This window comes from Pristiophorus japonicus, chromosome 1 (assembly GCF_044704955.1).
Source record: "Pristiophorus japonicus isolate sPriJap1 chromosome 1, sPriJap1.hap1, whole genome shotgun sequence".
Lineage (NCBI taxonomy): Eukaryota > Metazoa > Chordata > Chondrichthyes > Pristiophoridae > Pristiophorus > Pristiophorus japonicus.
This window is the reverse complement of record NC_091977.1, coordinates 2,215,399-2,242,958: the sequence shown is the minus strand read 5'-3', so window position 1 is coordinate 2,242,958 and position 27,560 is coordinate 2,215,399. Positions and strand designations below refer to the sequence as shown.

At 50.1% G+C, this 27,560-nt stretch overlaps 1 protein-coding gene across 2 annotated transcripts in view; it reads right to left on the bottom strand.

Annotated features, from left to right (window-relative positions):
• LOC139274013 (uncharacterized) overlaps nucleotides 1–27,560 on the bottom strand; it is a 54,145-nt gene that overhangs the window by 21,313 nt on the left and 5,272 nt on the right. The window contains exons 2-5 of one of the 2 annotated variants that reach the window (XM_070891102.1): nucleotides 12,996–13,337; nucleotides 9,535–9,804; nucleotides 2,403–2,744; nucleotides 2,055–2,324 (exon numbers count right to left, since the gene is read on the bottom strand). In XM_070891102.1, the coding sequence (XP_070747203.1) occupies nucleotides 2,055–2,324; nucleotides 2,403–2,744; nucleotides 9,535–9,804; nucleotides 12,996–13,337 (1,224 nt within the window). The remainder of the gene's footprint in view (nucleotides 1–2,054; nucleotides 2,325–2,402; nucleotides 2,745–9,534; nucleotides 9,805–12,995; nucleotides 13,338–27,560) is intronic. The other variant, XM_070891159.1, reaches the window with a different exon arrangement.

Here is a 27,560-nt window from a genome sequence, read left to right as displayed (position 1 = left end):
CGGCAGTGGTCGCAATGGACCATCCGTCTGGTCAGGAGGCAACGATTGCCGGGCCTCCGGCCTGGGCATTCTGCTGCGGGGAGGTCACTTCACCATCACCGAAGTTAAGGAGGTGGTGGGCGGCCGCCTGCTCGTAGCAGATGTATTGTATAAAAATGTTCCTCTAAGGCTAATTAACGTGTATGCCTCACCTCTCAGAAGCCAGCGACTGGCCCTCCTCCAGCAGCTCCCACTGCTGCTGGCGACATCCAGACCAGTCGTTCTGGGCAGTGACTCCAACTGTACCATCGATGTGGCTGGACGATCCAGCAGAGCCGACAGCAAACTGGACGCCACGTCCAGACTCCTGATGGACGCGGTAAAAGATGCCAAGCTGTGCGACATCTTCAGCAACCCTGCAGACGGAGCACCGCGCAGATACACCTGGTCGAGACCAGACGGGTCCGTCCATTCCAGAATAGACTTCCTGTTTGTGTCCCACACGCTCAAGGTCGATCCACATACGTCACGCCGGTGTTCTTCTCTGACCACTGCCTCCTACTGGCTGACTGCCTCCCACAGGAAGACCAGAAAGTTGACAGGGGGATATGGAAGCTCAACATGAAACTGTTGACCCCGGAAAACATTGAGGAACTCAAGAGGGATTACAAAAGTTGGAGAACTGTAAAACCCCTCTGCGATTCCCCGATGCACTGGTGGGAAACAATCAAGACAAACATCAAGAGGTTCTTCATCCTCAAAGGTGTTCAGGAGGCGAGAGGGAGACAGAGGGAATTGTCCCAACTCCAGAAGAGTATACAAAACCTGCTCCTATTGCAGACGATGGGGGTCGATGTCGCGGAGGAACTCCAAGAGGTGAAGGGCCAGCAAGCCTCGCTCTTTGCCTCAGAGTCCTCCAAAATCATCTTCCGCTCCAGAGTCCGCTCCGTCGAGCAGGATGAGACGTGTTCGCGTTTCTTCTTCCAAAAGGTACACAGGGGGAGCTCTGTGATCACCAGCCTAAAGGAAGAAGACGGCTCTGTGACGTCTTCGCAGCCCGACATGCTGAGAATCAGCAAATCCTTCTATGCCGGGCTGTACGACGTCAAGCCCACAGACCGCGCGGCCTCTCAGTCTTTCCTGTCGTCTATCTCAGAGATCTTAGACGACAGCGAGCGGGAGAGTCTGGACCACCCGCTAACTCTGGACAAGCTGACAAAGGCCGTCCGGTCCCTCGCGACGAGTAAAACTCCCGGAAGCGACGGCTTACCGGGCGAGTTGTATTGGGCTCTGTGGGACTGGATGGGCCCAGACCTGCTGGAAGTGTACGGGGGTATGCTTCTGGCCGGCAGTATGTCAGAATCAATGAGGAAAGGCATCATCACCCTCATCTACAAGCAGAAGGAGGAGAGGGAGGAAATCAAAAACTGGCGGCCCATCTCGCTGCTCAATGTGGACTACAAGATCCTGTCAAAGGTCATCGCAAACAGGGTCAAGTCTGCTCTGGAGCTGGTGATCCACCCGGACCAGACCTGCACTGTCCCCGGCAGGAAGATCTCTGATAGCCTCGCGCTACTCAGGGATACGATCGCCTACGTGCGGGACAGGAGGGTGGACACCTGTTTAATCAGCTTGGACCAGGAGAAGACCTTTGACAGGATATCGCACACGTACCTGATGGACATGCTCTCCAAGATGGGCTTTGGGGAGACTTCCAATTGCAATATTTGCAGCTGGGAATTATTTGCTCTGATTTTTCGGAGCATTCTGATTGATTCTGTGTCAGAAAACCAACAGAAATGACTTCTGTACTACTGGATTGTCAAACTTAAATGCTTGTCCTGTCTCAGTGAGTTTACCAAGAGCGTAGTTGAGGCACACAGACCAGGAAAGTTCCTCGCTCGATCCCAGGCTGTGCTGAGTTATCTCAGGGTAGATTTCCTGAGGCTCTGAATCACTGTACAGCTTCACACACAGGATATAAAGGAGGGGTTACTCCAGGCAACAAGAACAATAAGTGCTAAGAATTTCCTGTGGAGATTATAAGATTAAAGAGCAAACCCTGAGTCACTTACCACTGGGCTCCAGATAGTACGGGACTAAAACCTGGGGCCGGTTTTGATAAAACACAGCACATATCCAGTTCCCTCTGCCTCTGTCAGCTTTCTGAATAATCAGTCGCAATGATTTCTCTTCCCCATTCCGTCCATTCAATGTTTTCTCTCCAACAGTTCTGCCGTCACTATTGATCCAAACCAGTCTCATTGGTTCAGTGACATCAGACACAGAGCAGGTCGGGGTAACGGTGTCTCCCTCAGTCTCTGCATCAGATGGTTCAGCTGTGACTGTGGAAACAGGAAAATCATTCAGCTTTTACACAATGACTTTATCATTGAAAACACCAGCAACATTCTGTGTCCTACCTTTAACTGTGATTAGTTTAATGGTCACAAATTTACGTGATCCCAGAGAACATGTGTAAACTCCTGCATCGTCAAACAGTACAGGGACAATCCTCACACTGAAGGTCCTGCCATTAAAATGTCCCACTGTGGGCACCAGTCGACTCCCAAAGTCGGTCCTGTTCACATCGATAGGCTGAGATTTCGAAGCAGTTGCTATTTTTTTCTCCTGATTTGGAAGATGATGTGAGCTCCAGGTCCATGCAGCAGCATTGTAAGTAGAGGCAACAGAACGGCAAATCAGGTCGAGTTCACTGCGATCTGTGCCTGACCGATAAAGTGTGTAACTCTCTTGATATAAATCTGTGATAGAGAGACAGAGAACAACGTGTTAGAATTTTACAGTTTCTAAGGTAGAGAGAAAAGCCAGAATAATTATTGGCAAAAATTATATAAAACTATTTTGTGTTTTGATTATCATAACTAGCCACGCCTCTCGCCAAGCTGTCCCAGTACAGCTACAACACTGGGATCTACCCGACAATGTGGAAAACTGCCCAGGTATGTCCTACAATCAAAAAGCAGGACAAATCCAATCCAGCCAATTACCGCCCCTTCAGTCTACTCTCAATCTTCAGCAAAGTGATGGAAGGTGTCGTCAACAGAGCTATCAAGCAGCCCTTACTCACCAATAACCTGCTCACGATACTCAGTTTGTATTCAGTGGAGTGGTTCATTCACAGTGAGCATCTGTCTCCTTCTGTATTGAACATTCTGCACAGACTTTATACCTGTGCCTTTTCTATTCTTTCTTTGTTACTTTCTTTCTTTCTCCTGATATTTCTTTCACTATTTCCACTAAAGCCTTCACATTTTCTCAGCAAGACTAACCCAGAGTCATTTTAATTGCTTTTGCAATACAACTTGGCAGTTGACAAGATTGAAAAATTGGAAAACCTTTCCTTATTGTCCAAGGGGCAATCACGATACTTTCTTTCAAAAACATGGGGGTAATTTGGCCTTGTGCGATAGTGTAAAAGAGGTGATAGTGAATGTGATATCTGCCTTACCACATCACAGACACACACATGCACAAGATGGCTCGACAGGAACTTGTTATGTGACCTTGTCACATGATGCTTGTATTGAATTTGCATGAGAAGTTGCATTACCACAGTAGTCCACTAAGTGGAGCTCTATTACACTTCTCCCTTCTTAATGAAGAAGTAATCATAACAATGCAGCTCCAACAACACTCAAGAAGCTCGACACCATCCAGGACAAAGCACCCACTTGATTGGCACCCCATACACCACGTTAAACATTCACTCCCTCCACCACCGGCGCACCGTGGCTGCAGTGTGTACCATCTACAAGATGCACTGCAGAAACTCGCCAAGGCTTCTCCAAAATCACCTCCCAAACCCGCGACCTCTACTTCCCAGAAGGATAAGGGCAGCAGGCGCATGGGAACACCACCACTTCCACGTTCCCCTCCCAGTCACACACCATCCCGACATGGGAATATATTGGCCGTTCCTTCATCATCGCTGGGTCAAAATCCTGGAACTCCCTCCCCAACAGCACTGTGGGAGCACCTTCACCACACGGACTGCAGCGGTTCAAGAAGGCAGCTCACCACCACCTTTGAGGGCAATTAGGAATGGGCAATAAATGCCGGCCTTGCCAGCGACGCCCACATCATTGGGAACAAATAAAAATAAACTGCCTTTAACCCCTACTTTTTTATTCACCTTCCTTTTAATCCAGTTTTCTATCCTCCTCCAAATTCCACGCCCCTTAATCTTCTCGAGTAATCTCTTGTGCAGTAATCTTATCGGATCAACTAGGCTTATATTCACTGGAATTTAAAAGAATGAGGGGGATCTCATAGAAACATATAAAATTTTGACAGGACTGGACAGGTTAGATGCAGGAAGAATGTTCCCAATGTTGGGGAAGTCCAGAACCAGGGGACACAGTCTAAGGATAAGGGGTAACCATTTAGGACCGAGATGAGGAGAAACTTCTTCACCCAGAGAGTGGTGAACCTGTGGAATTCTCTACCGCAGAGAGTTGTTGAGGCCAGTTCGTTAGATATATTCAAAAGGGAGTTAGGTGTGGCCCTTACGACTAAAGGGATCAAGGGGTATGGAGAGAAAGCAGGATGGGGTACTGAAGTTGTATGATCAGCCATGATCATATTGAATGGTGGTGCAGGCTCGAAGGGCCGAATGGCCTACTCCTGCACCTATTTTCTATGTTTCTAAACAATCACCATACATAATTTGCATGGTTCAACATAACAAATATTTTTCCATTTTTACAAATCAAACTTTACCTCTTGTTTTCTGTTTCGAAGAGGATACCTTCACTCTCGAACAGATCTTTCCAAACTTGGTGTCGAACTTAAACTCATTCTAGGCTGAGCCTGAGGAGAGTTTTTCTTCAAGGGCAACCCTTGATCTACATTTTGACTCTCTACAACTTCAGACTGTCTGTCTGCCTGACTCAGACTCAGACTTAAATTCTGACTTTCTCTTGTACTTGTTTCTAGTACATCTGATGTAGGATTTGCTACTGGTACTCTACTTGTAATAAGGCTATCTGTCTCATCAGAAATAATCGAATCATTCCAACTTTCAACTCCTTCCACATCTGTAGGTAAAATATGATCAATGTGAACAAACCTAACCTTTCCATGATCAAACATCTTGTCCAAATATGTTCGAGAGTCGCATATCCTCACTAGGCTTCCTGGTAACCATTTTAACCAATTATGGTGATGGTTCTTCACTCTCACCTTCTGATTTAATTTCACACTTCTCTCTCTTATTTTACCTCTATCATGATTCTCTTTCTGTCTTAGTTGTTTCCCTTCTACTAACTGTGCCAAGTTTGGCTTCAACAACGAGAACCTGATTCGTGGTTGTCGTTTGAGAAACAATTCTGCTGGTGTTCCACTAGTAGTTGTATGAGGAGTATTACGATACATAATCAGAACATTTGCTAGTTTGTGATCCAATGACAACTGCCATTTCTTTGGATTTGGATCCAATATTTGCTTGTTGAGGGCAGGTTTTACAATTTGTACTGTGCACTCGGTGCACCATTTGAAGCAGGGTGGTAAGGTGGAACCTTGGTATGTTTCACACTGTTCCTGCTCATGAACTGTGAAAATTCTTCTCAACAAAATTGCGGCCCATTATCAGAAACAATTTCTTCTGGGAGACCATATGAAGAAAACAATATTTGCAAATTGTCTATTGTTTTATTTGTTGTTATTTTCTGCATCGGAAATACTTCTACCCATTTCGAATGATTATCAATCACAATGAACAATTGTTGTCCTTCTAGCTCAGCAAAATCTACATGTAACTTTTGCCACACCCTGGGAGGCCATTTCCATGGCTGTAATGGTACTGATGGTGATATCGTGCTTACCGATTGACATATTGTACACTGACTGATGATGCACTCTGTATCTTTACCTAGACCTGGCCACCATAAGTAACTGCGTGCAAAACTCTTGGTCAGGCACATTCCTAGGTGCTGGTCATGAAGATCTCCTAACACCTTGGACCTGAACTTATTTGGGATAACTACTCTTGCACCCACATGATAAATCTTTATCGACTGATAATTCATTCCTCTGGACAAAGTATGGATGAATATCTTCCTCTGATATCTGGTTTGGCCAGCTATTTGCTTTACAATCATACACCTTTGACATAACTGAGACATGCTTAGTTGCTCTACCAAGTTCTTCAGCTGTGACAGGCAAGTGATCAATGTATGAAAAATAGAACACTTCTTCCTCATTGGGTGTAACTTGTGATGGGGATGGCAACCTGGACATAGCATCAGCATTACCATCTGACTTAGGTACAACAACAATGGGTATAGCCCAATACTTAGGTCTACTTTAGAGATAATGTTCTCAGTTTCTAGTCTTTTGAGCACTTGATCAACTTTCTCTTTGAGTTCATATGGCATGGGATATGGCTTGCAGTAAACTGGTCTAGCATTCTCCTGTACCCTGACACTCACCTTGAAACCTAGGATTGCACTGCCTGTTTCACGGACACCTTTGGATACTGTTTGATGACATCATCCTTCGATGCAAATCTCGTTTCAACTCAAAAAATCTCACTCCAATCCAACTTCAATGATCCCCACCTATTTCTACCTATTAAGGCTTGTCTCCTGCCATGAATAAGAGAGGTAAGCTCTGAAACTGATCCTTGTATTTTACCGGTACGGTGATACATCCTACCACAGGAATTTGCTCTCCTGAGTAGCCTCGCAGTTCTATGTTTGACTTTTTCAGTGAAAAATCACTCAACTTGTCGAGATATAATAATTCCAGTACTACGCTCACGGATGCACCAGTGTTGATTTCCAAGGGTATCCTGGTCCCTGCAACGTCTACTTGGATGACGATACTTCATGAATCGTTGTTAGGTACCGTTGTGCTCCTGATGACGTGTGTCTTCAGAACCTCCTCATCCTGTTGCTTCTGTTCAATGCTACATAGTCTCTGGTGATTTCTACTGATAGTTTACCCTTCAGTCGGCATGCCTTCGCAAGATATCCAGTTTTCTTGCAGAAGAAACACTCTGCCTTCACATACATACAATTTTGAGCGATGTGTTGTCCCAATCACCGATAGCATGGCTTCAATGCACTGTTACCTTGGTCAGTTGGGGAGGCCTTGGGGCCCAACTGCTTTTTACTTCTAGCCTGAAGCCGATTCACCTCGGTTGTCTGAAGACTGGAAATGGCGTGAAATTCTCAGGAATATTGGTCTGCCATACCCATCGACATAGCTGTCTTGCAAGCTAAATAAAAATTCAAGTTAGGGGTTGTCAACAACTTTCTTCTGATTGCTTTATTTTTCATCCCACAGACAATGTGGTCACGCAATGCTTGGTCCTGAAAGTTTACGAAATGACAGTGAATGGAAAGCTTTTTTAAAGCTACAATGTACTCACTGATACTCTCGTCAATGAATTGATTTCATATTCCAAAACATTAACTTTCAGCAACTTCCAGGGGCTCAGGACTGTAGTGCTAACAATCTCCGTCAGTGGCGGGCCCTTTGTCTTGTCAGGAACAAGCACATTTTTCAGGGTTTCATCCACCTCCAGGCCTGATTAAGTCAGGCAAATAGCCCGTTTTCTTTCTAACACCACCCAGTTACGGTTTTCATCATCAGGGACTTTGATGATACTATTTGCGGTGAAAAACATTTCTAGCCACTCCATGTATGCTCTGAAAGTCTCTCAGTCAGGCTGGAACTCACCCAAGCACCCTATTATTCCCATAGGTGTGGCCATCTGGACTCTGGCAATGTCAACAGTGTGCTTGAAATTTACCTTGGATTTTTAGTTGTGTTGCAAATCAAAGAACCTCTCAAAGTCTCTCTGCTGGTTGGCTGGAACAGCCACCAAAAAAAAATCAGTTAGGGAATCCAGAAATCCCATCCTACATCGCCAATGTGATATCTTCCTTACAACATCACAAACACACACATACACAAGATGGCTGTACTGGAACTTGTCAGGTGACCTTGTCACATGATGCTTTTATTGTATATACGTGAGTAGTTACATTACCACAGTAGTCCACTAGGTGGATCAGTAGTCCACCAGGTTGAGCTCTATTATGTGATAGTGTAAAACAGCTGGTAGTGAATTGGAAACACATTTTACATCTCACAAAGATAACTTACTATTGCACAAAGTCAAAATGACCCATCCACATTCTCTCCCACACTAAAACCTCCTACTTTGTCTACACACACACTGAAAACCTATCTCTGACCAAGCTTTCAGTCACCTCTCTTTCTCACTAATACCGATGTCCACTTCATTCTTCCTCAGTGAAGCATTGTTTTATTTCTTTCTTCAAGGTGCTGTTACTGAAAGCATTTTCTGTTTTTGTTTTATCTCCGGTACCATTTATTAAAAAAACGCTGCAATTCAGATTTTCTACCTTCCGGTGTTGAACTGCTTCATTTACTTTAACAATTCTAGACAAGATAAACCAACATTGACTGCAGCCTTGTCACTCTCCTCCACTTGCCTCTCAACAGCTGGTGAAGTGGTTCCCCATTCAGTTACCTGTACAGAACCGGCCACATTATAACCACCCACCCTCCCTCCACTCCCAATCTATTGATATCAGATGCTAACGATCACACAGCACCATAACTGTTTGTACACTTCTGGTACGACCAATGATGTTCAACCAAAGTCACTCAGTATTGTCCCCTATGTGTGTGTATTGGGAGAGCACTGAGTAGTCAGTCAGGGCTGGACTGTAATTCTGTGCCTGTGCAGTGAGTAAAGTGAACCATATTTAGAAAATAATTGTCTCGGTGTTATGGTCACTGATGAGCTGTGTGAGAATGTTTCTGTTCACCTTTAACCCTTTAGCTATTTATTATCCAATCCATCAAGATCTGGTTGTTGATATTTGCCCAGAGTATTGCAATGTTATATTTACACCAATGTTCCAAAGAGAAAATACAGCCCAGTCTGCAGTAAAAGCATCTGATGTCTCTGTGCTCCCTGGACATTGTGTGGAACAGTGTTATTTCAGTAACTCTTTAATATCTACTGTAAGGTAGTTCTGGGCTTACCCAGATCCACATCAATAGTTTTGATGCTATTTTAATAAGAGTATTTTTTCTACACTTCACACAAATACACATTCTTATCTTCTGTTCCAAAGCCCCACTCCCAGCTTTTCCTCTCTCCCTCCCCCAAAGCCCCACTCCCAGCCTTTGTCGTTTCCCCCTGCCCACCATCTCTCCTCTACATTCCCAACATTTCCATCCTTCCCTCTCCCGTTCATGGCCACTGATTCCCTGCCCTTCCCTCTTCCCTTAGTCCTGCTCCCGGCTCAGTGCTTATTTGAAGCTGAGAGTATGCAGCGCCTGGAATCACTTCCAATAGCAGCAGAACTGGGTGAGAAGTGACATTGAGGGGAGAGAGGCCAGTTTGTGTTCAATGCTGATATGTGCACCAGGCCCCCACATGCTGACTGTGGGCATGGTGCTGATGGTTGTAATGTATGGTTCCACTTTATATGTAACAGTTTTATATTAGTAACTCTTTAATATCCACTGTGAGGTAACTGCACTTACCGGGGTACACAGAGAAATGTGCTTTTCCTGTGAGAATACTGGATCCATTTTCCTGCACTTCACACGTGTACAACTCCTGATCCTCTACTGCAACGTGTCTGACTATCAGATAGACTGTGTTATTTAGTCGGATCTGATCAGTGTTCCTCCTGTCCTGCTGAGATGAATCTCTGGGTTTCCATTGAAGACTGACTGTATCTGAGAGTTTGGAGATGGTACAGCTGAGTGTAACGTCACTGCCCACCACAGCTCTCTGTGGACTTCTCTCAACTGTGAAAAACAGATCAATAAGATTTAGTGTACGTCGTGACATGTACAATCCAATGGTTAGGTTCTAACTGACAGTAGAATGTGCCCATTATCAATACTTGTAACTTGCTGCATTAAAGAGTCAGGCCAGGTTACACACAGTACATTTTAATCAGTAAAATATTGGGCCCGAAATCACTCGGTCCTGCTCCACCAATGTAAGTGAGGCAGAGTGGGGTCGGTGAACTTTACCCCTGACCCTGCTGGAGTATCCGGGGTCAGGTCAAGGTTACACAGTATGGATGGTATTTGGGGATGGTCAGGTGAAGAAACTCACCAGAGGAGGGTGTGCTGGAAATGTAGCACCATATTATCAGACATGGAGAGGGCTCCAGTCCTACTCAGTTCTCTATGGGCCGAGCACACTGCAGTAAGACCAGCCAACACATGCACTAGGAGCCTGTTCACAAAACCCACCTCAAAGGTCATTACAGTCCCAGACATTATTTAAATGAGTGTGCTCCCAGAATGCTCCTGAGCAGAGCTCCAATCATTGAGCCTCCACGAGGAATGGAACTTCAGGAGACCCTTGTTCTAAAAATGTTCACCCTGACGTTCAGTCCCACCTACAACATAACAAGTAAAAATCAAATCTTCAACAGGGACTTTATTTCCAATGCCAGGCCAATACAATGGTGGCATCCATTAGGTGCTGGCACCCAACACACTGGTGCCCGACCCATGTGGCATTCCCCATGTACCACGCACTATGTACCATGAGTGCCACTAACACGTGTAAATGGGTGGACTTTCTATCATGGTCAACTCGTGCTGGTGCAGTTTGGGCCAACACCTCAGGAACAATTTTCTTTTCTCTTGTCTATTGAATAGAGTAGGCTGAGGAGTGACCTGATAATGGTCTTTAAAATGATGAAGGGTGTTGATCGAGTAGATACAGAGAGAGAGTTTCCACTTGTGGGGAAGAGCAGAACTAGAGGCCACCAATATAAGATAGTCACCCAAAAAATCCAATAGGGAATTCAGAAGAAACTTCTTTACCCAGAGAGTGGTGAGAATGTGGAACTCACTACCACAGGGAGGGGTTGAAGTGAATAGTATCGATGTGTTTAAGGGGAGGCTGGATAAGCTTATGAGGGAGAAGGGAATGGAGGGTTATGCTGATAGATTTCGATGAGGTAAGACGGGAGGAGGATCCAGTGGAGCATAAACTGGACTGGTTGGGCCGAATGGCCTGTTTATGTTCTGTATATCTGATAGCTGAAGGCGTGGTCACCGATGGTGAGATGAAGGAGGGGATTTACAAGAGGCGAGAGTTAGAGGAATGCAGTTATGGGGCATGGAAGGGATGGGTTGCATGGTTAGTGGAGGTTACAGTGACCTAAGGGTGAAGCCATGAAAGGATTTAAACACAGGGATGATAATCTTCAATTAGATTAATTGTGGGATCCAGAACCAATGTAGGTCCTCAAGAACAAGGGTGATGGATGAGTGGAACTTGGTGTTGGATAGAATTTGGACATCAGAGTTTTGAACAAGCTGAAGTTTACAGAGGGTAGAGGGTGTGATGCCGGCCAGGAAAACATTGCAATAGTCAAGTCTGGAGGTGACAAATACATGAATGAGAGTTTTAGCGGCAGTTAGGCTGGAGTAGGGGAAGAGTCGGGCGGTGTTGCAGAAGTGGAAGGGATACTCTATCTGTAACTGATATATAGCCACCATACAAACACAGGGGGCAGATGGATGTTTGATATTAACAATCAATTTAGTGGTTGGAGATCAATGGCTCATTCTATGTTTCCGAAACCCCTTAGTGACCCCTCGGGGCCATAAAAGGAGCAGTGAGCGATGGCCATGGGCAGTGTGGAGACCCCGACCTGCGAGGGAACATCAGCGGCAGGTCGGGCCATAAAAGGAGCAGTGAGCGATGGCCATGGGCAGCGTGGCTGCATACCACGGCAAGGTACTGCGTGAGCTGGTGCAGGAGGGCGACGGCAACCAAGAGTGAAGTCATCAAGGTCCAGGTCAGTGATTGGAGCGTGGGCAGATACAGCAGGAGCAGCGAGGTCGGGGCGAAGGAGCTGTGAGAGACTGTGGAGGGAGGTGATCGGGGCCCAGGGGAGGCATGAGTTCAGGGCCAGGGGCCCAGGGGCAGCACGGTCCAGCCCACACTGCGATATGTGTGTGCACTAGGCCCGTGCAGCAGAGCAGGTCTCCAGTTGTCTTGGGTAATCCTTGCCACTGGACCAAGACCTAGCTCTGTCAAGTCCGTGTGGTGGCTGGTGTGCAACGGTCACCCCACGTTAAAAAATCCACGCAGAGACATCTTCCACCCTTCAACATGGAGTTCGGGATCGGGAATATTAGGTCCTTCATTGAAACACCTGTGAACTCGTCCTTTTTTTGGCGTTTCGAGGACCGCCTATGATGATGATATCCGATGTATTCCTATGTAATGGTCCAGGGACAGTACCGTCACGATCATATTTTGTCCATGATGATATTTCAGTATAGGATGATATTTTGTGTCAAGTTCATTTGACGGTGACCTTCGCCTCATTTAGATGTTCCACCCATCAATCAACCAGGATGTGAAGCTGTTCAGCAACATCTTTTGTTGGCACCATTTAAAGATTTTGATTTATTTACACTAAAGATTTTAAATATTATTGAATTGACACAATATACCTATTTTTCTCTGTCATGTTCCTTCCCGCTTTCCTGAAGGCGTTAACTCTTTGGCAGAGCACAAGTTCCACAGACACCCCACATCCTCTGTGACCTGAACTAAGTGCCACATCTAACGGGTTCAGTGGGCACCAATCAGGAGCAGTGATACTGGCCCATCGTATACCTGTCCCACAGTGCTGAGGCCTATTACTACAGTGACCTATTGTTGTGGTAACAGTGTTCACTACATCTTACAGGGAGTACGTCAGTGTACAGACCATAATACTCTCTGTGGGCTAGATTCCTCCGTTTGCTATTTCTGGTGAAATTATCAACACATTTTTACTCATGTTGACTATTTCAGGAGAAACAACGAACAAAATCTTTCCCCTGTTTAATGAGAGCTGCTCTCTGCACTGGGTGATATCAATCTCACGTGGTCCTGGCAATCTCTCATCATTACATGTGAAATTATTTACCGAGAATCGTTTTGTTGACCTTTTTCTGCTCTTTGTCCCACTCACCTTTGATCCCAAATAGTTCGTACAGTTTCAGGGTTTTATTACTCGGCTGTGTTTGAGTTAAGATGAACGATCCCGCAAGTTTAAATGTGAGATTGTAAATTCTCAGATTGATGGTACCAGGATCCTGCCGTGCTTTACTGTACAAGTCCTGATCTCCAGTCTCATCATTCCATTGTGCGTCCCACCGGCCCGAACTCCTCTTGTGAAAAGTAACCAGCCGCTGCATTACTTGCCCTGAGTGTGCTTTCCATTCCCAGACAACAGGGCCATCCCCAGGATTGTCTGGTCCTTTTAATGGAATTTCAGCTCTCTCATCTAAAAAATAAATATGATTGGTGTTTCCTGTTGGAAAGAGAAACAATGTCAGCACTTTGATATCAAATCACAATTCCTTAATCCATGTTAGTAATTATTTATATCGTTCATTTATTTACAGTCATATTTGTATATTGAACTGATCATGTTACCTTCACTGCAATCACTATTACAGAGAAAAACAGAACAATTCCATTATACATTCAGTGTATCCATTACTAGATTTATAAAAACATACAGCATTACTACAATTATCAACATAAAAAGAGAGGAAATAGTTCATTCCAGGTTAAAGGATATAAAGGCTCCAAATATCTTTAAAAAAATGTATTCATGGGATGTGATCGTCACTGCCAAGCCCGACATTTATTGTCCATCGCTAACTGCCCCTTGAGAAGGTGGTGGTGAGCTGCCTTCTTGAACCGCTGCAGTCCGTGTGGTGAAGGTGCTCCCACAGTGCTGTTCGGGAGGGAGTTCCAGGATTGTGATCCAGCGACGATGAATGAACGGCCGATATATTTCAAGTCAGGATGGTGTGTGACTCGGAGGGGAACGTGGAGGTGGTGGTGTTCCCATGTGCCTCCTGCACTTGTCTATCGAGGTGGTAGAGATCGCTGGTTTGCGAGTTGCTGCCGAAGAAGCCTTGAGAGTCGTCTGATCGGGCTGTAATTGGCCAGATTGGATTTGTCCTCCATTTGTGGACAGGACTTACCTGGGCAGTTTCCCACATTGTCGGGTAGATGCCAGTGTGGTAGCTGTACTGGAACAGCTTGACGAGAGACGCGGCTAGTTCTGGAGCACAAGTCTTCAGCACAACAGTCAGGATGCTGTCGGGACCTATAGCCTTTGCTGTATCCAGTGCGCTCAGCCGTTTCTTGGTATCACGTGGAGTGAATCGACTTGGCTGAAGTCTGGCTTCTGTGATGGTGGGGACCTCAGGTGGAGGCCAATATGGATCACCCACTCGGCACTTCTGGCTGAAGATGGTTGTAAACGCTTCAGCCTTGTCTTTTGCACTCACGTGCTGGGTTCCGCCATCGTTGAGGATGGGGATATTCATGGAGACTCCTCCTCCAGTTGTTACATTCATGACTGGATGTGGCAGAACTGCAGAGCTTTGATCTGATCCGTTGATTGTGGGATCGCTTAGCTCTGTCTATAGCATGCTGCTTCCGCTGTGCAGCATGTATGTAGTCTTGTGTTGCAGATTCTCCAGGTTGGCACCTCATTTTCAAGTATTCCTGGTGCTGCTCCTGGCATGCTGTTTCTACACTCCTCATTGAACCAGGGTTGGTCTCCTGGCTTGATGGTAATGGTAGAGTGAGGGATATGTCGGGCCATGAGGTTACAGATTGTGGTGGAATACAATTCTGCTGCTGCTGATGGCCCACAGCCCCTCAGGGATGACCAGATTTGATCTTCTAGATCTGTTCTGAATCTATCCCATTGAGTACGGTGGTAGTTCCACACAACACGATGGAGGGTGTCCTCAGTGTGAAGACGGGACTTTGTCTCCACAATGACTGTGTGGTGGTTACTGCTACCAATGCTGTCATGGACAGATGTATCTGTGACAGGTAGATTGGTGAGGACAAGGTCAAGTAGGTTGCTCTCTCGTATTGGTTCTCTCACCACCTGCCGCAGGCCCAGTCTGGGAGCTATGTCCTTCAGGACTCGGCCAGTTCGGTCAGTAGTGGTGCTACCGAGCCACTCCTGGTGATGGACATTGAAGTCCCCCACCCAGAGTACATTCTGTGCCCTTGCTACCCTCAGTGCTTCTACCAAGTGGTGTTGAACATGGAGGAGAACTGATTCATCAGCTGAGGGAGGGCGGTAGGTGGGAATCAGCAGGAGGTTTCTGTGTCCATGTTTGACCTGAAGCCATGAGACCTCATGGGGTCCGGAGTCAATGTTGAGGACTCCCAGGGCCACTCCCTCCGCACTGTATAACACTGAGCCACCACCTCGGGTGGGTCTGTCCTGCCGATGGGATGGTGATGGAGGAGTCTGGGACATTGGTTGAAAGGTATGATTGTGTCAGGCTGTTGCTTGACTGGTCAGTGGGACAGCTCTCGCAATTTTACCACAAGTCCCCAGACATTGGTGAGGAGGACTTTGCCGGGTGGGCTGGGCTGGGTGGGCCGTTATCGTGTCCGAAGCCAGTGTCAAGGTCGATGTCGGATGGTCCGTCCGGTTTTATTCTTATTATTGTTTTTCGTAGCGGTTTGTTACAACTGAGTGGCTTGCTATGTGATTGCAGAGGGCAGTTAAGGGTCAACCACATCTGAGGCCTTGCAGAGAGCAAGGGGAGAGGCGTTGAAGTGTGTCAGCACTGTGTGGAGCATCCACATAGAGCTTCCTTCAGTTCCCCAATAGTGCTCCGGGTCCCACCCCCAAAGGAAGTGCAGTGCGTGAGATTGTGTTCCACTTCCTGTGTGGGGCAATTCCGGGCGCTCAAAGTCCCGGCCCCAGAAACTTACTGCCCCAATCAGGGCACAGGGCAAGCTTTCCTCCAAAGTATTGTTAGATCATTGTGGCCAGTGATTATTCCTTTTCTCTGTACTTCAGCAATTGTAAAAATGTTTTTTTGAATTAATTCTTGTGATATGAGCATCACTGCCAAGGTCACCCTTTATGGGCCCTCCCTAATTGCCCGTGAGAAGCTGATGGTAAGTCGCCTTCCTGAACCGCAGAGGGCAGTTCAAAGTCAATCACATTGCTGTGGGTCTGGAGTCACATGTAGGCCAGACCGGGTAGGGCATTAGTGAACCAGATGGGGATTATAACAATCAGATAGTTTCATGGTCACCATTACTGATAATAGCTTTTCATTCCAGATTTTAACTCACTGAATATTTTATTCCCCAGTTGTCGTGGTGGGATTTGAACTCTGGCCTCTGGATCATTTGTCCAGGCCTCTGGATTACTGGCCCAGTAACATAACCACTATGAACATAAGAACATAAGAAATAGGAGCAGGAGTAGGCCATACGGCCCCTCGAGCCTGCTCCCCATAATCTCTTATTCCCTTATCAGTTAAGAAACTGTCTATCTCTGTCTAAAATTTATTCAATGTCCCAGCTTCCACAGCTCTCTGAGGCAGCGAATTCCACAGATTTACAACCCTCTGAGAGAAGAAATTTCTCCTCATCTCAGTTTTAAATGGGCTGCCCCTTATTCTAAGATTATGCCCCCTAGTTCTAGTTTCCCCTATCAGTGGAAACATCCTCTCTGCATCCACCTTGTCAAGCCCCATCATAATCTTATACATGTTTCGATAAGATCACCTGTCATTCTTCTGAATTCCAATGAGTAGAGGCCCAACCTACTCAACCTTTCCTCATAAGTCAACCCCCTCATCAACCCAGTGAACCTTCTCTGAACTGCCTCCAAAGCAAGTATATCCTTTCGTAAAAATATGGAAACCAAAACAGCACGCAGTATTCCAGGTGTGACCTCACCAATACTCTGTATAACTGTAGCAAGACTTCCCTGCTTTTACACTCCATCCCCTTTGTAATAAAGGCCAAGATACCATTGGCCTTCCTGATCACTTGCTGTACCTACCTACTATCCTTTTGTGTTTCATGCACCAGTACCCCCATGTTACTGTTACAACTCCTGGTCAACTGTGGCTGTGACAGTGACAAATGTACTTTCGGTTAATGTATTCCGATACTTCCAGGTGGCCTCTGGTGACAGTGGTCACATCATTCAGTCAATAGTCCATCACTACCAATCACAGAACTGCACTTTCTCCTTTGATTCATGAGGTGCCTTCACTCTAAGCACAGCAGTAAACAAATATTATTGGACACTCAAGGGTAACAGTACAATCCCCATTGTAACAATTTTTAAATTTACTTGTTCATAAATGAACTTAGCTGAAGTGATAAATTCCAAGTATCTGTGACTCTAGATTAAATAGCAATTCACATGAGAGTTACCAAAAATAAAAATGTTCGATGCTCAATGTATACACAGTGAAGTTTAAACACAGAGGTCGAGGAATTGGCCTCCTGAGCACCTCCCGTTGTTACCTCTGGGGGGCGATACTGGTCCCTAAACATTTACTGACCATCTGCAGCGAGAAGATCAACTCAACAGTTGTTTATCGCACTGGAGGGAGGTACACAGTGGTGTTCCCCAGGATCGGTATACAGTGGTGTTCCCCAGGGTCGGTACAAAGTGGTGTACCCCAGAATCGGTACACAGTGTCGTTCCCCAGGATCGGTACACAGTGGTGTTCCCCAGGGTCGGTACAAAGTGGTGTACCCCAGAATCGGTACACAGTGGTGTTCCCCAGGATCGGTACACAGTGGTGTTCCCCAGGGTCGGTACAAAGTGGTGTACCCCAGGGTCGGTACAAAGTGGTGTACCCCAGGATCGGTACACAGTGGTGTTCCCCAGGATCGGTACACAGTGGTGTTCCCCAGGGTCGGTACACAGTGGTGTTCCCCAGGGTTGGTACAAAGTGGTGTACCCCAGGGTCGGTACACAGTGGTGTTCCCCAGGGTCGGTACACAGTGTCGTTCCCCAGGGTCGGTACACAGTGGTGTTCCCCAGGGTCGGTACACAGTGGTGTTCCCCAGGGTCGGTACACAGTGGTGTTCCCTAGGGTCGGTACACAGTGGTGTTCCCCAGGTCGGTACACAGTGGTGTACCCCAGGGTCGGTACACAGTGGTGTTCCCCAGGATCGGTACACAGTGGTGTACCCCAGGGTCGGTACACAGTGGTGTTCCCCAGGGTCGGTACACAGTGGTGTACCCCAGGGTCGGTACACAGTGGTGTTCCCCAGGGTCGGTACACAGTGGTGTTCCCCAGGGTCGGTACACAGTGTTGTTCCCCAGGGTCGGTACACAGTGGTGTTCCCCAGGATCGGTACTCAGTGTTGTTCCCCAGGGTCGGTACACAGTGGTGTACCCCAGGGTCGTACACAGTGGTGTTCCCCAGGGTCGGTACACAGTGGTGTTCCCCATGGTCTGTACATAGTGTCGTTCCCCAGGGTCAGTACACAGTGGTGTTCCCCAGGGTCGGTACACAGTGTCGTTTCCCAGGGTCGGTACACAGTGGTGTTCCCCAGGGTCAGTACACAGTGGTGTTCCCCAGGGTCGGTACACAGTGATGCTACCCAGGGTCGGTACACAGTGGTGTACCCCAGGGTCGGTACACAGTGGTGTTCCCCAGAGTCGGTACACAGTGGTGTACCCCAGGGTCGGTACACAGTGGTGTACCCCAGGGTTGGTACACAGTGGTGTACCCCAAGGACGGTACACAGTGGTGTTCCCCAGGGTCGGTACACAGTGGTGTACCCCAGGATCGGTACACAGTGGTGTTCCCCAGGAACGGTACACAGTGTTGTTCCCCAGGATCGGTACACAGTGGTGTTCCCCAGGGTCGGTACACAGTGGTGTTCCCCAGGATCGATACACAGTGGTGTTCCCCAGGATCGGTACACAGTGGTGTTCCCCAGGGTCAGTACGCAGTGGTGTTCCCCAGAGTCTTTACACAGCGGTGTTCCCCAGGGTCGATACACAGTGGTGTTCCCCAGAGTCGGTACACAGTGGTGTTCCCCAGCGTCGGTACACAGTGGTGTTCCCCAGGGTCGGTACACAGTGGTGTTCCCCAGGGTCGGTACACAGTGGTGTACCCCAGGGTCGATACACAGTGGTGTTCCCCAGAGTCGTTACAGTGGTGTTCCCCAGGGTCGGTACACAGTGGTGTTCCCCAGGGTCGGTACACAGTGGTGTACCCCAGGGTCGATACACAGTGGTGTTCCCCAGGGTCGGAACACAGTGGTGTTCCCCAGAGTCGGTACACAGTGGTGTTCCCCAGGGTCGGTACACAGTGGTGTTCCCCAGGGTCGGTACACAGTGGTGTACCCCAGGGTCGATACACAGTGGTGTTCCCCAGGGTCGGTACACAGTGGTGTTCCCCAGAGTCGGTACACAGTGGTGTTCCCCAGAGTCGGTACACAGTGGTGTTCCCCAGGGTCGGTACACAGTGTCGTTCCCCAGGGTCAGTACACAGTGGTGTTCCCCAGGGTCGGTACACAGTGTCGTTCCTCAGGGTCGGTACACAGTGGTGTTCCCCAGGGTCGGTACTGGGACCGCTGCTTTCTGCAAAGTCTCTGCTCCACGGATCTACTCAGTGACCCCCCCCCTACCCCCCGGCCCAGTGTGCACCCCCCACCAAATCAGTCCCCCCCCCCGTGCCCCCCCCCGGCCCAGTGTGGCCCCCAGCTCAGTGCCCAGTGTGCCCCCCAGCCCAGTGCCCAGTGTTCCCCCCAGCCCAGTGCCCAGTGTGCCCCCCAGCACATTGCCCAGTGTGCCCCCCAGCCCAGTGCCCAGTGTGCCCCCCAGCCCATTGCCCAGTGTGCCCCCCAGCCCAGTGCGCAGTGTGCCCCCCAGCCCATTGCCCAGTGTGCCCCCCAGCCCAGTGCCCAGTGTGCCCCCCAGTGCCCAGTGCCCCCAGCCCAGTGCCCAGTGTGACCCCCAGCCCAGTGCCCAGTGTGCCCCCCAGCCCAGTGCCCAGTGTGCCCCCCAGCCCAGTGTCCAGTGTGCCCCCCAGTGCCCAGTGTGCCCCCCAGTGCCCCCTCCCCCTGCCCGCTGCCCATCGCGCTCCAGGAAGGAAGTGGAACCTTACTGCCCACTGGGCAAACGGAAAATGTTGTAAAAGTTTGAAATCATTCGCGTTTGGAACTAATTTTTTAAACTTTTAAAAGTTAACAGCCCACACGTGGTGCTCCCCAATTTCAGCCCCGATGATTCTCTGATTCTAAAGGAGCAGGGACATGAAAATTATGGGTCTCAATTTTCCCCAGTGATTTGTGCCGTTTTTTTGGCCTAAATTTTAAAGTCCAAGTTTCCCCAAAGATTGTGTGCCAGCGTAACTCAGGTAGTTACGGTTTGTTTGAGACATAGTAACCTGATGTCTGCGTCATTTTTACACAATTATGCAAGTTTGGCCAACTTCCATTTCTCCGAGGACAGCGAATGTGACCACTCCTAAAAAACCTTCTGGTCACTTACAAAAAACCAGCGCACGTCAAAAAATCAACGCAGAAAAACACCGTTGTGTTTCGGTGAAGTTTTGGAGGGAGTCACGAACACATAAATACACATCATCGGGCTTCATTTGTCCAACTAAAGATACAGAGAATGGAGCTTTCGTGCAATTCTTTAAGTTTGGATAATTTTTAAAGTGCCACGCCCCCACCGGACATCTCCAAACCGGGCTCGAGGGTCGGAGCGTCAACCGGCAGAATCAGTCCCTCGCCCGCACACAGGGGCTGTGTACCCAGGGTCGGTACACAGTGGTGTTCCCCAGAGTCGGTACACAGTGGTGTACCCCAGGGTCGGTACACAGTGTTGTTCCCCAGGATCGGTACACAGTGGTGTTCCCCAGGATCGGTACACAGTGGTGTTCCCCAGGGTCGGTACACAGTGGTGTTCCGCAGGGTCGGTACACAGTAGTGTACCCCAGGATCAGTACACAGTGGTGGTCCCCAGCATCGGTACACAGTGGTGTTCCCCAGGGTCGGTACACAGTGGTGTTCCCCAGGGTCGGTACACAGTGGTGTACCCCAGGGTCGATACACAGTGGTGTTCCCCAGGGTCGGTACACAGTGGTGTACCCCAGGGTCGATACACAGTGGTGTTCCCCAGGGTCGGTGCACAGTGGTGTTCCCCAGGGTCGGTACACAGTGGTGTACCCCAGGGTCGATACACAGTGGTGTTCCCCAGGGTCGGTACACAGTGGTGTTCCCCAGGGTCGGTACACAGTGGTGTTCCCCAGAGTCGGTACACAGTGTCGTTCTCCAGGGTTGGTACACAGTGGTGTTCCCCAGAGTTGGTACACAGTGTCGTTCCCCAGGGTCGGTACACAGTGGTGTTCCCCAGGGTCGGTACTGGGACCGCTGCTTTCTGCAAAGTCTCTGCTCCACGGATCTACTCAGTGACCCCCCCCTACCCCCCCGGCCCAGTGTGCCCCCCAGCCCAGTGCCCAGTGTGCCCCCAGCCCAGTGCCCAGTGTTCCCCCCAGCCCAGTGCCCAGTGTGCCCCCCAGCCCAGTGCCCAGTGTGCACAGTGTGCCCCCCAGCCCAGTGCCCAGTGTGCCCAGTGTGCCCCCCAGCCCAGTGCCCAGTGTGCCCCCCAGCACATTGCCCAGTGTGCCCCCCAGCCCAGTGCCCAGTGTGCCCCCCAGCCCAGTGCGCAGTGTGCCCCCCAGCCCATTGCCCAGTCTGCCCCCCAGCCCAGTGCCCAGTGTGCCCCCAGCCCAGTGCCCAGTTTGCCCCCCCAGCCCAGTGCCCAGTGCGCCCCCAGTGCCCCCAGCCCAGTGCCCAGTGTGCCCCCAGTGCCCAGTGTTCCCCCAGTGCCCAGTGTGCCCCCAGTGCCCAGTATGCCCCCCAGTGCCCAGTGTGCCTTCCAGCACAGTGCCCAGTGTGCCCCCAGTGCCCAGTGCCCCCCAGCCCAGCGCCCAGTGTGCCCCCAGTGCCCAGTGTCCCCAGCCCAGTGCCCAGTGTGCCCCCAGCCCAGTGCCCAGTGTGCCCCCCCAGCCCAGTGCCCAGTGTGCCCCCCCAGTGCCCAGTGTGCCCCCCAGTGCCCCCTCCCCCTGCCCGCTGCCCATCTCGCTCCAGGAAGGAAGTGGAACCTTACTGCCCACTGGGCAAACGGAAAATGTTGTTAAAGTTTGAAATCATTCGCGTTTGGAACTAATTTTTTAAACTTTTAAAAGTTAACAGCCCACACGTGGTGCTCCCCAATTTCAGCCCCGATGATTCTCTGATTCTAAAGGAGCAGGGATATGAAAATTATGGGCCTCAATTTTCCCCAGTGATTTGTGCCGTTTTTTTGGCCTAAATTTTAAAGTCCAAGTTTCCCCAAAGATTGTGTGCCAGCGTAACTCAGTTAGTTACGGTTTGTTTGAGACATAGTAACCTGATGTCTGCGTCATTTTTACACAATTATGCAAGTTTGGCCAACTTCCATTTCTCCGAGGACAGCGAATGTGACCACTCCTAAAAAACCTTCTGGTCACTTACAAAAAACCAGCGCACGTCAAAAAATCAACGCAGAAAAACACCGTTGTGTTTCGGTGAAGTTTTGGAGGGAGTCACGAACACATAAATACACATCATCGGGCTTCATTTGTCCAACTGAAGATGAAGAGAATGGAGCTTTCGTGCAATTCTTTAAGTTTGGATAATTTTTAAAGTGCCACGCCCCCACCGGACATCTCCAAACCGGGCTCGAGGGTCGGAGCGTCAACCGGCAGAATCAGTCCCTCGCCCGCACACAGGGGCTGTGTACCCAGGGTCGGTACACAGTGGTGTTCCCCAGAGTCGGTACACAGTGGTGTATCCCAGGGTCGGTACACAGTGTTGTTCCCCAGGATCGGGACACAGTGGTGTTCCCCAGGATCGGTACACAGTGGTGTTCCCCAGGGTCAGTACACAGTGGTGTTCCGCAGGGTCGGTACACAGTGGTGTACCCCAGGATCGGTACACAGTGGTGGTCCCCAGGGTCGGTACACAGTGGTGTTCCCCAGGGTCGGTACACAGTGGTGTTCCCTAGGGTCGGTACACAGTGGTGTTCCCCAGGTCGGTACACAGTGGTGTACCCCAGGGTCGGTACACAGTGGTGTTCCCCAGGATCGGTACACAGTGGTGTACCCCAGGGTCGGTACACAGTGGTGTTCCCCAGGGTCGGTACACAGTGGTGTTCCCCAGGATCGGTACACAGTGGTGTACCCCAGGGTCGGTACACAGTGGTGTTCCCCAGGATCGGTACACAGTGGTGTTCCCCATGGTCTGTACATAGTGTCGTTCCCCAGGGTCAGTACACAGTGGTGTTCCCCAGGGTCGGTACACAGTGTCGTTTCCCAGGGTCGGTACACAGTGTCGTTTCCCAGGGTCGGTACACAGTGGTGTTCCCCAGGGTCGGTACACAGTGGTGTACCCCAGGATCGGTACACAGTGGTGTTCCCCAGGAACGGTACACAGTGTTGTTCCCCAGGATCGGTACACAGTGGTGTTCCCCAGGATCGGTACACAGTGGTGTTCCCCAAGGTCGGTACACAGTGGTGTTCCCCAGGGTCGGTACACCGTGGTGTACCCCAGGATCGGTACACAGTGGTGTTCCCCAGGAACGGTACACAGTGTTGTTCCCCAGGATCAGTACACAGTGGTGTTCCGCAGGGTCGGTACACAGTGGTGTACCCCAGGATCGGTACACAGTGGTGGTCCCCAGGGTCGGTACACAGTGGTGTTCCCCAGGGTCGGTACACAGTGGTGTACCCCAGGGTCGGTACACAGTGGTGTTCCCCAGGGTCGATACACAGTGGTGTTCCCCAGGATCGGTACACAGTGGTGTTCCCCAGGGTCAGTACACAGTGGTGTTCCCCAGAGTCTTTACACAGTGGTGTTCCCCAGGGTCGATACACAGTGGTGTTCCCCAGAGTCGGTACACAATGGTGTTCCCCAGCGTCGGTACACAGTGGTGTTCCCCAGCGTCGGTACACAGTGGTGTACCCCAGGGTCGATACACAGTGGTGTTCCCCAGAGTCGGTACACAGTGGTGTTCCCCAGGGTCGGTACACAGTGGTGTTCCCCAGAGTCGGTACACAGTGGTGTACCCCAGGGTCGATACACAGTGGTGTTCCCCAGGGTCGGTACACAGTGGTGTTCCCCAGAGTCGGTACACAGTGTCGTTCCCCAGGGTTGGCACACAGTGGTGTTCCCCAGAGTTGGTACACAGTGTCGTTCCCCAGGGTCGGTACACAGTGGTGTTCCCCAGGGTCGGTACACAGTGGTGTACCCCAGGGTCGGTACTGGGACCGCTGCTTTCTGCAAAGTCTCTGCTCCACGGCTCTACTCAGTGACCCCCCCCTACCCCTCCGGCCCAGTGTGCACCCCCCACCAGATCAGTCCCCCCTCCGTGCCCCACCCCGGCCCAGTGTGCCCCCCAGCCCAGTGCCCAGTGTGCCCCCCAGCCCAGTGCCCAGTGTGCCCCCCGGCCCAGTGCCCAGTGTGCCCAGTGTGCCCCCCAGCCCAGTGCCCAGTGTTCCCCCCAGCCCAGTGCCCAGTGTGCCCCCCAGCCCAGTGCCCAGTGTGCCCCCCAGCCCAGTGCCCAGTGTCCCCCCCAGCCCAGTGCCCAGTGTGCCCCCCAGCCCAGTGTCCAGTGTGCCCAGTGTGCCCCCCAGCCCAGTGCCCAGTGTGCCCAGTGTGCCCCAGCCCATTGCCCAGTGTGCCCCCCCAGCCCAGTGCCCAGTGTGCCCCCAGCACATTGCCCAGTGTGCCCCCCAGCCCAGTGCGCAGTGTGCCCCCCAGCCCGTTGCCCAGTCTGCCCCCCAGCCCAGTGCCCAGTGTGCCCCCCAGCCCAGTGCCCAGTTTGCCCCCCCAGCCCAGTGCCCAGTGTGCCCCCCAGCCCAGTGCCCAGTGTACCCCCCAGCCCAGTGCCCAGTGTGCCCGCTCAACCCAGTGCCCAGTGCGCCCCCCAGTGCCCCCAGCCCAGTGCCCAGTGCCCCTAGCCCAGTGCCCAGTGTGCCCCCCAGTGCCCAGTGTGCCCCCAGTGCCCAGTATGCCCCCCAGTGCCCAGTGTGCCTTCCAGCCCAGTGCCCAGTGTGCCCCCCAGTGCCCACCAGCCCATCGCCCAGTGTGCCCCCCAGTGCCCAGTGCCTCCAGCCCAGTGCCCAGTGTGCCCCCCAGACCAGTGCCCAGTGTGCCCCCCCAGCCCAGTGCCCAGTGTGCCCCCCAGCCCAGTGCCCAGTGTGCCCCCCAGTGCCCCCTCCCCCTGCCCGCTGCCCATCGCGCTCCAGGAAGGAAGTGGAACCTTACTGCCCACTGGGCAAACGGAAAATGTTGTTAAAGTTTGAAATCATTCGCGTTTGGAACTAATTTTTTAAACTTTTAAAAGTTAACAGCCCACACGGGGTGCTCCCCAATTTCAGCCCCGATGAGTCTCTGATTCTAAAGGAGCAGGGACATGAAAATTATGGGCCTCAATTTTCCCCAGTGATTTGTGCCGTTTTTTTGGCCTAAATTTTAAAGTCCAAGTTTCCCCAAAGATTGTGTGCCAGCGTAACTCAGTTAGTTACGGTTTGTTTGAGACATAGTAACCTGATATCTGCGTCATTTTTACACAATTATGCAAGTTTGGCCAACTTCCATTTCTCCGAGGACAGCGAATGTGACCACTCCTAAAAAACCTTCTGGTCACTTACAAAAAACCAGCGCACGTCAAAAAATCAACGCAGAAAGACACCGTTGTGTTTCGGTGAAGTTTTGGAGGGAGTCACGAACACATAAATACACATCATCGGGCTTCATTTGTCCAACTAAAGATACAGAGAATGGAGCTTTCGTGCAATTCTTTAAGTTTGGATAATTTTTAAAGTGCCACGCCCCCACCGGACATCTCCAAACCGGGCTCGAGGGTCGGAGCGTCAACCGGCAGAATCAGTCCCTCGCCCGCACACAAGGGCTCGGGGCTCGGCTCAAAAAGCCCACCGGGGTGGGCTGGGGGGTGGCGGGGTGTGTGGAATCTGAACTGAAGGGATGAGAACCCTTACACTATGTCACTCTGCATCAAATAAATCCAGCGGGGGAAAGGTTCCCGATCTATGCAAACCCATTGCACATGCTCAGACCTGGGTGTGGTCCATACTGGGACATTGACCTTGGGGAGCGAGACAACAAAGAAACTTGTCTTGCCTGTCGTTTTGAGCTTCTTGCAAAGATACAATTTAATCATGGGGGCAATAGTGACAATGTCATACTACGTGCAAGCCTTCTGCATGATGGTGCTGCGGAGGAGACAATTGATTAGACACCATCGTGTGACGAACCTCAGAACATGTAGGATGATGGGCAGGAAGCCTTACCCACCTCGGGTATATTGAGACAGGTGTTAGTACCTGCACCTGAGTGATGCAGACTGTGTCAGAAGGCTGCGTTTCCACAAAAAAGTTGTAACTGAGATCTGTGAGTTAGTGAAAGCAGACCTGCAACCTGGAAGCGTCAGGAGGATTGCTTTGTCAGTTGAAGTGAAGCTTCCAGCTGCACTTTCATTCTATGTATCTGGATCGTTTCCAGCTACAACTGGGGATGTGTGCGCCATTTCTCAACATGCAACACATGTCTGCATTCGACAGGTGACTGCTGCAGTATATGCCCGGAGGAATGACTACATGTCCACCCAGGCAATGCGTGAAAGGGCTGTGGGCTTCTCCAGGATTGCTGGCTTCCCAAAAGTACAGGGCAGTATTGATTGTACCCACATCGCCTTGCGTGCATCTTGGGAGGAATGCGAGTTGTACAGGAACAGAAAAGGCTTCCGCTCCATTAATGTGCAACTCGTGTGTGACGACATGCATCGCATCATGTCAGTTGATGCAAGTTACCCTGGGAGCACCCATGATGCATTCATCCTATGCAAGAGCGCTATATCTACCATGTTTCAGCAGCAGCCAGAAGGGCAGAACTGACTACTGGGAGACAAAGGGTACGGCCTGCCACCTGGCTCATGATGCCCTTGCGTATAACCCGGACGGAAGCTGACCGGGAATACAACATGTCGCACATTGCGACGCACAGCATAATAGAGAGGACCATTGGCATCTTGAAACAGTGTTTCCGATGCCTGGACCATTCTGGAGGCTACTTGCTATACTCCCCTGAGATTGTCGGTCAGTTCACTGTTGTGTGCTGCATGCTGCATAACTTAGTCATGAGGCAGCAGCAGCTGGTAGTGAAGACCCACCTGAGGTGAGAGTGGCTGATGATGATGAGGAAGCTGCAGATGAGGAGGAGGAGGAGGAGGAGGAGGAGGAGGAGGAGGAGGAGGAGGAGGAGGAGGAGGAGGAGGAGGAGGACGAGGAGGAGGAGGAGGAGGAGGAAGCCATGCAACTACCTGAACCCAGAGTACGATGGCGGAGGAGAGCGGGCCTTCGTGCCCCTTTAACGATTGCTCGAGCCTTGCACCAGCAGCTCATCCATGAACACTTTGCTGCCCGAGGGCTCAGCGGCAACTATTCCGTAATGTGAATTGTGTTAATGGAACAAATCATGGAAATGATTCTTGTTTACTTCAAAATCTTGTGTTAGTAATGGAACAAATAATGGCAATGATTCAGTTATAATTTAAAATATATTTTTTTCAAAAGTTTAAGAAACATTTGTTTGTACTTACCTTTAATAAAAATATTCTTGTATCAAACTTTAAAGTTTTCAGTTAAGATCACTTACAAAC